We start from the raw sequence: 14,856 nt of genomic DNA, 5'->3' as shown, positions 1-14,856 counted from the left end.
ACAGTAGAACAAGATACTTTGACAGATTTCTAACACTGCTGACAGAATCAGTCAGAATAACGGATCAGCACTCGAGTATCAACTGAATGAAAATGTTTTGTTCGTTGCAGTCCTCTATTTCTTATCAAAAAATGTATAAGTAAAAAAAAACAAACAGGAACAGTAGCCGGTGTACTTATGTATTTGTTACATTATTCAAGTTGTATTTTTTTTTTGTGTTTTAGGTTTTTACCCGTTGCTAATTGATAACGGCAGACATTTTTGTTGTGTTTTATATTATTATTCTTTTTAGAGTATTCTTAGCACATTTATCGATCAACTATAGTTAAAATTTCATAATTAACTTTTAATAATTTATTTTTGAATAAAAATATTCATACATGTGGGTTCATACGCTTAAGCTCACTTCATTGGTTTACTTATTTTTTATTTGAAAAATAGATTTATTAACATTGTTTTACACTGCACATAGTAAATAAGTTTATTTATAATGTTTCACATTTCAATTTCACTTTGCGAATATATTTAACAATTATATTGGTAATAAAAACTGAGGATTATAAAGACGATATGTTACGCGTGTGTATGTTGTCTCAACCGTTTTCCACTCCACTTCAAAACAAATGACACTGGGTTGCGCATTTTACTTGACAGAGTCGCACTTGTGTTTTTTAGTAGTATCCAGCAGATCTTTTAGATGTTATCGATCCCAGATACATATATTTATGTAAATATATATGCCTAACTTTAGAGAAAAAATTCAGGTTTATATAAACTAAGTCTCAAGTAAGTATGCGATGTACTCTTTGTTGCAGTATAGATTCCAAATATGCCTGTACTCCTTTCATGATTCCGTCGAAAAATGAATCAATAAGAACATTTTGCCAACACCTGAAATTACGAGGGTATAAAATGTTCGGTTACACCCGAACTTTGGCCGTTCTTTCTTGTTTTGTAAATGTTTTTTCAGTACATTGAACTTACAGCTGTTTGATTGCATGAAAAATGTAGTTTTGAGCGAAATTCGACATTTTTCAACGTCGGTCAGTTTGTTAAATAAATTAACGGTTTTTTATATCACCTAAAACTAATCGAATTAGATATAGAATTATATATAAATATATAATTGAATAGGATGAGACGAGTTAAAATCCGGGTGACTGTCTGTCCGTCCGCCTGTGCAAGCTGTATCTTGAGTGAAAATTGAGATATCGTGATGAAACTTGGTCCACATGTTTCGCGGCATTGTAGATGGGCGTAATTAGACCATTGTCACGCCCACAAAGCGCCATTAGTCGAAAACCAATAAATAGCCATAACTAAGCTCCACAATAAGGTACAAAGCTGTTATTTGGTATGACGAATCGCTTTAGAGAGGGGCATATGCAGTTTAAAAAATTTTGAAAAAGTGGGCGTGACCCCGCCCTCTAATAGGTTTAATGTTCATATCTCCTAAACCGCTAAAGTTATATTAAGGGGTTAGGGATTGTCAGAGGCACGAAAAAATGAGAATCTACAGTAAGTTTTTTTTGCTATTAAATCATGTTATTGTACAAAAGTAGTAATATGGCATTATTATACAATGTTTTGACTTGAAGTCACGAAAATTTCAAAAAAAAAACAAATTTTAATTTCCAAAGTTATAGCTGTATGTGTTGACCCAGTTCCAAAAAAAGGTCCTTGCGGTGACAATCACAAGTTCTTGGAGATTAATCTAAAATCAATCGGATAAAAATAATTAGTTTTATAAATAGATAATCATGGGAAGTTTTTTTTTTCAAAAATTAACAAAATGGCGGCCAAAGGAAATTATTTTTTAGATTTTTGGGAAAAAATCAACAGTTAATTGGTCTTAAAAAATCGAAACTTTTGAAAAAATCTTTCGATCAGGCCCGATTTTATTATGTATTCTAAAAGCTGTATAAATTTCATTAAAATCTACTGAGCTGTTTTCGAGTTACAGTTGTCACCAGTTCGAAAAACATAGTTTTGAGAAAAACACATTTAAAGTTTTTTGCAGCTGCCGCTAGTTACCTGCTCTCGAGCGCTCTTTGTTATTTGTCGAATAACTTAAAAAGTATTTATCAGATCAACTTGAAATTTTCAGAGAATATTTTTAAGGTAATTACACTTCACTAAAATACAAAAAACAAACCAAATTGATTTTTTTAAAATTCTTACTACCCCTACATGGGGTTACATGGGTTACGTCGGGTAAAAAAAGTTAACAGACCTTTTTCCAACAAAATGAAAATTTCGGTCAAATTTGCTCGACATTTATTTTTTTAAAATAGTAATTGAAAAATAATCCTTCGTCCAAGCACGAGTAAATTGTTTCTCAAACACCTGTATAGAATTTCATTAAGATCGGTTGAGTAATTCACGAGAAATCTTGACAACCGACTTTGAAAACACAGTTTCGAGAAAAACGCGTTTAAAGTTTTAAGTGACAATATAACTGACCTCGAACGCGCAACTTTTCAAAGCTGTATCTTCAAAACTATTACTGATATCAACTTGAGAATTTGGGACAATACTCTAGAGATGTTATTGAATTAAAAAAGACAATAAAAAATATTTTGGTTTTTTGAAGCCGCGAAACCCATGTAACCTCTTAAGCAAATTCATAAAGGGCCAATATTTTTAGCACCCCTACCGACAGTGAGAAAATTAGTGAAATCGGATGATAACCTCGCCCACTCCCCATATAAATGTTTTGTTAAAAAATACTTAAAGGGCCATAAATCTATAATTGCATCAGAGACATAAAATTGTACACCCGAGATGGTACAAGAAGGCTTTATTGGAACGTCTGTAAAAAAGGGCGTGGCACCGCCCACATTTAGGTGAAACCCCATATCTAGTGACCTACTAGACCAATTTTAACTAAATTAGGTAGGTTTACAGTGCAAAAATGGACAGTGACAACCATGCCTACTTCAAATTCAACACAAATTTAAATTCCATCTGATTCTTTCACTTTCCAGTGTACAAATCAATCATCAATAAATATAAATAAATTGTTCAAATCGAACCAAAGCTATTCAAGCTTTTAAGAACGTTTTATCGAAAGTATCGCTCAATCTTTGAGCTATATAGGTTGATCCATTTCGAGGTGGCTAGATGAGTTACGCCTCCCCCCTCCATACACGCCACTGCGCGCCAACACACCACATCAACACGATCCACAAGAGACATCATACCACTCAGACCACCCACACATACACATCACATCACATCACACCACAACTCTACACAACTCAACACTCAAAAGGGGCTAACAGAGAACCAAATCTTTCCTTTTTCGTTAGCAATTCAAGCGATCAAGACGTGCAACTTTTCCGCCCTTTTTGCGGCCGTATATTTTTATATATCAGCCATGACCGTGCCCGTTTGGTTTTTTTGTTACGGAACAGTGCAAACAAGTGGAACCAATGTGAGTGCGTAACCGAAACAATTATTTACGAGTTTTTCTACTTTTTTAAAGAAAAAAAACACAGAAAATTCATATCTAATGAGGAAGGTTTATTATCATTCGAAAGAACATTATTTGGCATTTATCTTTTGAAGATTATCTCTTTCAAATGTTGGCCGCGGCTACGTCTCAGATGAACGTTGAGTCCAATTTTCGATGACTCGATCGAGCATTTCGACTGCTAACTGGCAAATGACACGCGTGATGTTTTGCTACAAGGCCTGAATCAAAGCGGGTTAGTCCAAATATATTTTAGACTTTACACATCCCCACCGGAAATAGTCTAACGGTGTGATATCACACGATCTTGGTGGCCAATCGACCGGCACAAAACGGAAAATTGTCTGCTCACTGAAGTGTTCTCTCAATAAATCTATTGATTGATGCGATGTGTGGGAAGTGGCGCCGTCTTGTTAAAACGAATGTCGCCGAGATCATCATCAAATAATCGGTTATCATGCCACGATAAAGGTCGCCATTGATGGTTGCGTTCTCACCAGCATCACTTTTGAAGCAATATGGATCGATGATTCCATCGGCCCACAAACCACACCAAACCGTTGTTTTTTTCTGCATGACGGTAATTTTGCTTGTTTACATACCCATTGAGCCAGAAATGGGCTTCATCGCTGAACAAAACTTGGCTCGAAAACGTCGAATCTTCTTGGAACTCATAAAGCGAAGCGATGTCGGTGGAAGGTCGACTCTCCACGTTCTTCGTGTACACTCTCATCTACTGCCGCTATATTTTCTTCACTGCGTGCTGGACGAGGTCTATTAGGCCGAATATTATCCAATAGTGAATGCGCTCTGTAGGCCGATTATGTTGACTATAAGTTGAGCGAAATACGTTTTTTTCAGAACGTAAATTTTCGTAATAAAATTTAACGATTTGTAAACGTTTTTCTGGCGTAAGTCTTTCCATGATGAAATGACAAAGAATACTGAACAAAAATAACATGACATCTTGACTCGACTCACGCGGGATCTGTCAAAAAAAAAGGCTATTGAAAAAAGTACCGCTATTTGGATCACCCGTTATTATAGAAATTCAGAGCGAATCCTTCTGAATCCTGTATGAAAGTCCTCAGATACCTAATAGAAAAATTTACGAATTAAAATGAGTGAGCGTGTTTTTCTCCTAACAGTGCATCCGTGTGCTTAACATTGATAAAATTGGGTGAAAACTTGCCCTAGCCCTCTTATAACTAATATTAGGTTGACTTTATTCCTTATATATTGTTGATGGTATGTACATATGTGAGGTACCTTAATGAAAAATGCCTTTATGCAAAATAAGATAAAATTGGGTCAATAATACACCCATCTCCCATATACCTAATAAAATATTTTCAAACTTCCGGTTGGCCTTATACCGTATATAGCGGTCAATATGTAAGACATCTTAGCAAAATTAACTGAACGTATAATATAGGATATACTATAGTTTAACGTATAATATTGGATATACAAGGTGCAATTCAAAAGTTTCAGGACTTTTATTAAAAAACGAATATTATTTGTTTTTTTTTTTTGAAAAATTTATTGGTCGCCTTCAAAATAGTCTCCTTCCGCCTGAATACAACGTTTTGCACCTTCAAGAAGGTTATCGAATGACTTTTTTAGGTCATTTGTCGGTATAGCGTTGAGGATGGCGGTCGTCGCCTTTTGGATGGCATCAACGTCAGCATAGCGCTTTCTTTTCATGGCCAAATGTAATTTTCCGAACAAATAAAAGTCGCCATATCAGGCGAATAGGGTGAATGGTTGATGATATGAATGCGATTTTTGTCTCTTGAATGTTGAATTCTGAGGTATTTTTCATGTTGTTTCAAAGTGTGCGGGACAAATCGAGCACAAACCTTTCTGAGGCCCAAATTCTCTGTCAAAATACGATAAATCGATGCTGTGGATATTGATAATTCCGATTCCATATATATAAGCGATGATTTGGGCTATTTTTTAATTAATTCACGCACAATTTCCGTGTTTTTTTCGTTCACAACATCTCTTGGCCGACCCGAACGTTCGTCGTCTTCCAAGTCCTCCCGTCCCTCTTGAAAACGTGAATACGGCTACGGGATAGACAATCATCGCCATAAACTTGTTTCACCATTTGATGAGTTTTGGTAAAAGTTTTACCAAGTTTAAACTTAATGTTGGCTCTTTGTTCGATGCTCATTTTCCGACCGACACTACAAATGTAATGTCACATGTAGCGCGATATCTCAGCTGTTATATAAATTTTATACGACAACACTGAAGAATACACAATTGAGGGATAACAATTTCAGACAGATGACGCCACTAGAAGCCGCGTTGTTTAAAAAGTCCTGAAACTTTTGAATGGTACTTGTACTATAGTTTACTGCATACATATATTGATTTTTGTAATTCTAACAATCCTTATGCCATGTCGGTCAATGTGTGACTTCCGACTTTCCACCTGACAAAATGTGTGATATCTTTATTAATTTAAATAAACAAGTTTTCTTAAAAATTGTGTAGGAATATGAAATCGGTCTAGACTTTGGTCCAAACTTTATATCCCTAAAATAACGAATCGCGAACCTCTGGTTGAATAATTCCCATCAACTCATTATATTAAATTTAGCTTCTTTAGTTGAGTTTATATCATATGTATCTCATTTGAAGATGATTTTAATACAATTTAGCTGACGCGAGGTAAAATATAGTAATAAAACAAAGTGAATCTATAACCAATACTATAACAAATTTGATTATAATCCACTTACTGAATAATGAATGTTGAATTGTTTCGCAACATTTTTTTTATATAAAGCTTTTCTAACACCTGAAGGTATTTTCCCTGCTTTGAACCTTGTAGTGCAAGGACTGGTTTGTTTTAGTATTTTGGGGAATAGCGAAAAGCTCTAAAATTTTAATAATTTGTATATCTTCATCCATTACTTATAAAAATATATTTAAAATTTTAAAATATATCGGGCAGTAAGTTTTTATTTTAATTTTCAAATTCTGATTCTCCGCGGAAAAAAATCTAACAATTTGTAAACATTTTTCCTCAGTGGCGCTGCTACTAAATTTTGTGAAATTAGATTTGTTCAATCTGAAGATACAACTTTCGTCAACATGCTAATAAGAAACATACATATGTACTTTGCTATTTTTCCAACGAACATAGGTGTATTTCTGATCGTTGAAAGTATTTGTTACTGATAAATCATTGAGTGGGTGTGATTAATGAATTGTATCTTAGAATTTCAGACTCAATAAAGAAGAAAGGTGAATTTGACTATGCTAAGGCAAAACAACAGCATCAAAATTTCTGCTCATTGTTGCGAGATATTGGCTTGGACGTCATTGAGTTGCCGCCAGATGAAACGTTACCGGAGGGTGTTTTTGTAGAAAATGCGGCAATAATATGCAATGGAGTAGCTTTAATAAGTAAATCGGACAATTTATTGCGACAAAGAGAGGTCAGTATTATAATAAATGGTTAAAAAGTAATTAAATAATTTTCGAGAACAGGCGGACAGTATGGAAATCATTCTGAAGAAAGAGCTTGATATCCCTGTGGTTAACCCTAACATCCCTAATGCTATATTGGACGGGGGAGATGTTTTATTTACGGGTAAGATATTCAAAATCATCCATAAATTAGTCGCATATGTTGTGAAACACTAAGATAATATTAAACAACAATCATAACAAAAATTAGAGCGAGTGATAGCTGTGCAAATATCATCTTTTCAGCAAAACGAAAATTCAACGTTGTGAAATTTTTAAGTAATTTTTAATCGTACGTCTATTAATTTCAGAGTAAAGTTTGTTTTATGTTTTTTTGGGGGGCTTTCAATGAAATCATACTGTTAAATGTAAAAAAAAACAAAATACTCCGTGCACTTTGCTCGTCTCTGCTTGTTATTCAATATATATTATGTGTTGGAAATTTACAAATATGTAATAATTACTAACTATTATATTAACTTGGACATTACTATTCCGATAAAACTAGTATACAAAATGTAAGGAAGGGCTAAGATCTGGTGTAACCAAATATTTTATACCCAATTTTACCCATTTGAGGCAGAAGGACACGCTGTTATCATAAAAGGATTATTTGCTAATTTCAAGAGATCACGGGTTGGCCGATATTTTCAGTAAAAACTTAGTCATAAGAACTGGGGTCACATTTTCGGTATCTGGGCCTTGAAGAAATAAGTTCCGATTTCTACCATTTGTAGACGTGAGATGTAATACCTTAAGATCACTTGTGATTTGTGCAAAGTTTGCTTTCGATAACGTCATTGACTATCGGTTTATGGGAAATATGTGTGGTTGGAGTCCGATTTCGCCAATTCACATTGTAGCATAAGAACGTCGGAATAATGTAGTGTACCAAATTTGGTTCAAAATGTTTGAGTAGTTATTGGGATATAGAATTTCATCTGAAGGTGGGCGGCGGCACACCTATTGTCCAATTTTGTCATTGGCACCTATGATACCATTCTATATTATATAGGATGTGAAAATTAATGCTTTTTACGTACTTATTTTGTGAATTATCGCAGTTTTAATAGTTTTTAATTTAACCGTTTTGCTGATACACTTGTAATCAATACATATATATAGATATACTTTTTTGATAGGTCGTGAATTCTTTGTGGGCATATCCAACTATACAAACGAAGATGGCGCAAAATCTGTTGCAGTTGCCTTTCCTGAGTATCCTGTAACGCCTATCAAGGTTTGTAGGGTGACCGCAATGTTGAAAGCTAGTTTAGAATGTGCACCTCATATTTATTACCAGAAATGGATTAATGTTTTAGGTTAGTGGGAATAAACGTCTTAAACATTATGTTACAATGGCTGGTCCAGATGTATTATCTGTAAGTACAAGTATCTACTGCCAGGAAATTGTTAAACGGATGGAACGAGAAGCAAGTTATAAGTATCAAAAAATTACTTTGCCTGAGGAATATGCTGCCAATATGATATATGTTAACGGCTTTCTTATACATCGATCACCCGAGGAAATTCCTGCTTCTTATAAGGTATAACAAAAAATATTTACGAAATTTAACTGCTGTATATGTACATATTATATACATAAATTGCAGGTTATTAAAGAAAAGATAGACACACCAAGCCGAAATATAAATATTAGCGAATTTGGACAATACTCAAGTGGTCTAACTTCTGCTTGCTTGTTATTGCGTCGATGGAAATCAATAAGAAATATTTAAATAATACTACAGTAAGATTTGAATTGTGGTTAAAAATCCACTAGAAGTAATAATCATTTCCGCCAATAGTTGTTTAATTAAATATACATATATAAAAACTGTGACAAGCCTATTCAAATTAAATTATTTAAATATATGCTTACAATGTTATATTATTAACTAGTTCAAATATAATATACACACATATACAAATAAATTGTATATATTAAAAATATTGTTATAGAAATTAACATTTATAATATAAGGAAAATTCCATAGCAAATTTATAAACAACAGTTTCATTAAAATCATCAGCAAAAAGCAAAGGGCTGCTCAATAATTACAGCAATACTACAATACTGTTACTTACATCATTGTGTGTACCTATATGCAGGCTGCTAAAAATATATAGTATGTACATATATTTCTTTTAAATCAGATATCAACTATTCCATCAATAAAAACCCCTGTTTGAAGTATTATTTAACTTCAACTTTTTTGTAGATTTTGGCCATTTAAGATAGCTTAAATGTAATTCCGACCATTCGCCAGTGTTTTTAAATCTATATGAAAACCCAATAAATTCGACCGATATGGCCACATTATCGAATAACTGATTGGTACAACTTTTAAACCATAATGGCTAAAGTCGACCGGTGCTGTCTTGGATCGTGACGTTGAAACATTCATAAAAAAATAAAAATGCTGCGTGGAAGAGTACACCGGATATTCGTGGGAATCTAAGTGGGAGAAAAGTTCTTCATAATAAAGGCAAAATAGGAAATCTGCTCTCATAACTGAGATTAACACAAATTAGAATAAATGTAATAGGTGTCAGGAATTCATATATTATTGGTGTGATGTTCGAAACAGAAATTCTATCGGTTTTAGGTAACACTGAAACCAATTTTATAGGTTTTATTATCAGAAATAAAGCAAGAAGATAGTCGCTAACATATTTGAAATGTAAGTTAAGAAATTCGTTTATTTTATTGTCATAAAATAATAACGTTCCTCCATTTCTATAGGGAAAAAAAGATGAAGACAAAATGCCGTAATTATTGAGTTTAATTAATTATTGAGTGGGAAAAATCCATATATTTGAAGAGCATTGACAAAACATAATAAACGTAATTCAACACTATAACAAATGCATCTTTATTCAGGCGATAAAGTAATATAAATATGTGGTTGCATCCACACGTCAGCATTTCTCCTATAACTATCAAGGAAATTAAAAAAAATTAAGAAAAAGCACCTTGATTCCATCTAATAAATGGGGAAAAAATACGTGGCTAAATGAGTTACGCCTCTCCCTTCCATACACGCCACTGAGCGCCAACACCACATCAACACAATCCACAAGAAGACTCCACTCACTAACACACACCATCCCTGCAGACATCACACCACGCAGACCACCTACATACACATCACATCACACCACAACTCTACACAATCCAACACTTAATAGGGCCTAACACAAGACTAAAATCCCTTCTTTTTTTCGCTTTTCGAGCCGTTAAGACCACGCCGACCGCAGCATCGCTTCGCCCGAGTACCCTAAGTGGAATTTTAACTTTTATATATATATACAATATATATATTTTTTTCCCAATAAACAAAGCGGATACCGCCGTAAAATCTATTTTTATTTTTTGTGCTTGCAATAAACGCATATAAACGGTGAGTGCAACCGAGTACATTAATCATGGTCCTTCGAGCCATAGTGAGAGGCACTATGTAGTGAAAAAACTTTATAAACAAAAAATAAATAAAATACAGAGTCATATATACACAGTGCAGTGAACCAAACAAAATAAACATAAACATAAATATATAACTTAACGAAAAGGTTATAGTGCTGTGATAAAAACCAAAGCCCGGGGCACAATAATAAATACATATATTTACCAAAAACACATGCGGTTAATTTAAGTTATTATAACAATAAAGCCCAAACAAAAAAAATATATGTACATGCATAGCTACATACATACACATATAAGTTAACGCCACACAGGCTGGAATTGACTTAAAAAGCATTATTGCCAATAACTAAAGCTTCAGGTGAGACTTGCACAGTAAGCAGTATCCCACGGGTAACCGTCAAATGACACCACACGAGCATCTATGCAAATGCTAAGTCAACAACACCTTTGAGGACAGCGGCAATGTGACTTAGGTTTAATTTTAAGTTTAAAAAATTATTGTAATCAGTCTAAAGTTGTGACTCAATAAACTCGCGTGTCCGCGCGCGTAAAAAAATATGTTTTTATGTAAATTAATATTAAAAAAGTATAACTGGCGCCCAACGTGCCAATCGCGTTCCCAAATCCATAAAAAATAACCCTCAAGAAGAGTTTAAAGGTCCTCAAGAAGCACCACCAGGATAGCGATACAGATTTGGACACCACAAGGGATAGCTTCGGTGGGAGAAGACCCGCACCCACGAAGAGTGCGTGATAAAGAACCTTAGTAGCGAGCAGCAACCAGGAGTATTCAATATGCGCCGTGGGATTAATACGTAAGCATAGAGTTAAGATATCTTAAAAATAATTAAATTTAAAGAAAAGTCGTTGTTAAAAGTGAAGAAGTGAAAAAGAAATTGGAGATAACAAAAGAAAAACAAAGATATCTAAGAAAAGAAAATATGTTTTTAGAAATAAAAAAGGAAAAAATTAAAGAAGAAAGACAATTAAAACGGATAAAAAAGTGTAGATTTAAGATATTTAATAAAAAAAATTTAAATAAATTATCCAAATTACACAAAGGTTTGGCGGGTCCCTCCAGAGATTGATAATAAGAATTATAAAATAAAACAAAGGCTTGTACAGCCAATAAAATACTAAACCCTAAAAGTCGCGATTCACCACGCTTTCAACAACCAACCATATATCACGAAAACCAATACCACCCCCACTTCCATCAAGGAAACAACAATATCAAAAGCAACCTTTTTATCCGAATCTTGCATACATTCCCCAACCAATCCATCGCGTACAGAATTTAGTACAACCAGCAGCATTCAGAAATATGCAATACCAAAACCCCCAATATCCTCAATATCAAAATAATTTTGTCAATACCCAATACAAAAACATGTCTGCTTATCCTTCGAGACAATTACCAATGCCTAATCAATTTAATTATCCACCGCCACGACCTACGCAACCGAAACCACCAATTCCGATGGAAATAGACGAATCCCAAAAACTTGAAATATTAATTACATAAACAGACCGAACAAAAACGACCTATTCCACCATCAAATCAAATACACCAACCTTTTAAACAACACAGGATTAATCACGTAGAACCCGCACACTATACTTTAAGCGACACTCAATAACAAATGAATGAAGATTATACAGAACAATCATGGGAAGATTATTATAACGAATATTCTTCTCAAGACGACGCGACAGACAATAGAATTTTCAGATACCCATTTTTTAGGCTAACGAATGCTACTTTGCCCTACTTTCAGTGCAAAGATAGTAACGGAGAAATTTTTAAATTCCTAATAGATACAGGGTCAAATAAAAATTATATTCAACCACAACTTATTAATAATCCTATTCCCAATAACGAAATTTTTTAAGCCAACTCAGTAGGTGGAAATATAAAAATAACCCACCATACCTTTATCAATCTTTTTGGACTCAGAGACGAAAAACTAAAATTTTTTATTCTTCCGACACTAAAATCCTTCCATGGAATACTCGGTATGACAGTTTGAAACAATTAGACACAATAATTTTTACCTCAAGAAATTACATGGTAATAAAATATAAAATTGAAATTGCAATCAAACAACAAACAACCAAATCAGTCAAAAATATCGAAATTAGAACAGACCACCTTACATCCGAACAGTCAGAAAAACTTCGCAATTTATGCATTATATTCCCAAATTTTTTTTCCGAACCAGGGGAAAAGCTAACAAACACCACCGTAGTAAAAGCCGAAATAAGAACTACCTCACAAGACCTAATACATTCTATATACTACCCATATCCCATGTCACTCAAAGACGAAGTGGAAAAACAAATAGTAAAATTACTCGATAACGGTATAATAAGACGTCGATTCCCGTATAATTCTCCAATCTGGATAAAAAATCATCACATTACTGTAAATTAAATTCAATTACGATAGCCGATCGTTATCCTATCCCAGAAATAAACGAAGTTCTTTCGCAATTAGGCAAAAACAAATTCATTACAGTTCTTGACTTAAAAAGTGGCTTTCACCAGATTCCATTAGTCGAATCTGACGTTGCAAAGACAGCATTTTCAGTTAATAATGGTAAATACGAATTTACTAGATTACCCTTTGGCTTAAAAATCGCCCCATCAATTTTTCAAAGAGCATTAGATGACATATTCAGAGAGTATATCGGAAAAATATGCTTTGCCTATATAGACGACATTCTCATTTTTCGGCCAAGATGAAAAATCATATTTAGAAAATATTAATACAATTTTCCACACTTTAGAAAAAGGTTATACGAAAATCCAAATTGACAAATGTGAATTCTTAAAAAAAGAAGTAGGGTTTCTAGGATTCATCATTTCTCAAAACGGACTAAAGACAAACCCTTCAAAAGTCAAATCCATTTTAGAATTTCCACTACCGCAAACCATAAAAGAGCTTAGATCATTCTTAGGACTTTCCGATATTATCGTCGATTTATAAAAGACTATGCAAAACTTGCCAAACCCTTAACAATACTTTTAAGAGGGGAGGAGGGAAAATTTCCCAAAAATCTTTCATCCAAAATCAAAATCACTCTTAATCAAGACGCCATTAATACATTCAATAAATTAACAAACTCTCTCATTTCCGCTGATGTTATGCTACAATATCCTGACTTCGAAAAAGAATTTCATTTAACTACAGACGCTTCAGATTACGCAATAGGAGCAGTACTGGAACAAAACAATAGCCCGATAACATTTATCTCAAGGACACTGACAAAGGCAGAAGAAAACTATGCTACAAACGAAAAAGAATAGCCATCGTGTGGGCTTTAAAAACCTTTAAAAATTATCTTTTTGGTCCAAGCAGTGTAAAAATCTTCACAGACCATCAACCTTTTACTTACGCACTTAGCAATAGAAATGCCAATAGTAAATTAAAGAAATGGAAATCAATACTAGAAGAATTAATTACGAAATTAAATACAAACCTGGTAGCACAAACGTTGTAGCGGATGCATTATCTAGACCACCTCAACAAATAAACTCTATGACAGCAACACCGCATAGCGATGAAAGTTCCGCACAGACATTGATACCTTACATCGACGCACCAATTAACGCTTTTAAGAACTAAATTTTCATTTGCTTAGGAGAAACTTCATCATATCAATTCCAAATAATTTTTCCTACCTATCATAGACCTACAATAGTCGAACCAGATTTTACAGAAGAAAGTCTTACCATACTTTTAAAAAGATATCTCAATCCATCCGTAACGAATTGAGTAAAAACTGAAGACAGCATTTTAGGAAAAATCCAAACCATTTATCAAGTTCATTTTAGTAATTACAAGGTACGTTATACCCGAAAATTCATAAAAGACATTTTAAGTAAGTCTGACCAAGAAACCGAAATTATTAATGAACATAATAGAGCTCATCGTAATCCTACAGAAAATAAAACACAACTTTTGGAAAGATGTTATTTCCCGCAAATGAGCGCCAAAATAAAAAGAATCGCTAAACAACGTAAAATTTGCCTAGAAAATAAATACGAAAGACACCCGATAAAACCAATTCTAAAAGCAACGCCCATTCCCAGTTATCCAGGTCATATCGTTCACATAGATCTTTACTTTACGAGTAATAAAATAGTGTTAACCGCAATAGATAAATTTTCAAAATACGCTCAAGCAAAAATTGTACCTTCCAGAGCTTCCGAAGATATAAAAACCCCTTTAAGAGATCTCTTGACAATATTTGGAATCCCAGAAAAAATTGTAATAGATAATGAAAAATCCTTAAGCTCAACTCCTATAACTTTCATGGTAGAAAATCAATACGGTATAGAAATATTTAAAACCCCACCATACAAAAGTTCAATAAATGGTCAAATAGAACGATTCCACTCAACATTCTCTGAAATATTACGATGTATAAAAGCAGAAAATACCCATTCTGATTTTGAA

General features: G+C 33.7%; 1 protein-coding gene across 2 annotated transcripts in view; it reads left to right on the top strand.

Annotated features, from left to right (window-relative positions):
• LOC106621686 (N(G),N(G)-dimethylarginine dimethylaminohydrolase 1) overlaps positions 1 to 10,040 on the top strand; it is a 40,122-nt gene extending 30,082 nt beyond the window's left edge. The window contains exons 2-7 of one of the 2 annotated variants that reach the window (XR_011396582.1): positions 6,714 to 6,933; positions 6,986 to 7,088; positions 8,107 to 8,204; positions 8,287 to 8,511; positions 9,187 to 9,648; positions 9,711 to 10,040. Coding sequence is in view for 1 of the 2 variants with exons in the window: in XM_036362239.2 (XP_036218132.1) it covers positions 6,714 to 6,933; positions 6,986 to 7,088; positions 8,107 to 8,204; positions 8,287 to 8,511; positions 8,578 to 8,703 (772 nt within the window). In the remaining variant the exon portion in view is untranslated. The other variant, XM_036362239.2, reaches the window with a different exon arrangement.
• Positions 10,041 to 14,856: the final 4,816 nt, after the last annotated feature.

This window comes from Bactrocera oleae, chromosome 5, assembly GCF_042242935.1.
Source record: "Bactrocera oleae isolate idBacOlea1 chromosome 5, idBacOlea1, whole genome shotgun sequence".
In the NCBI taxonomy this organism is placed as follows: domain Eukaryota; kingdom Metazoa; phylum Arthropoda; class Insecta; order Diptera; family Tephritidae; genus Bactrocera; species Bactrocera oleae.
This window is presented reverse-complemented; position numbering and strand designations above follow the sequence as displayed.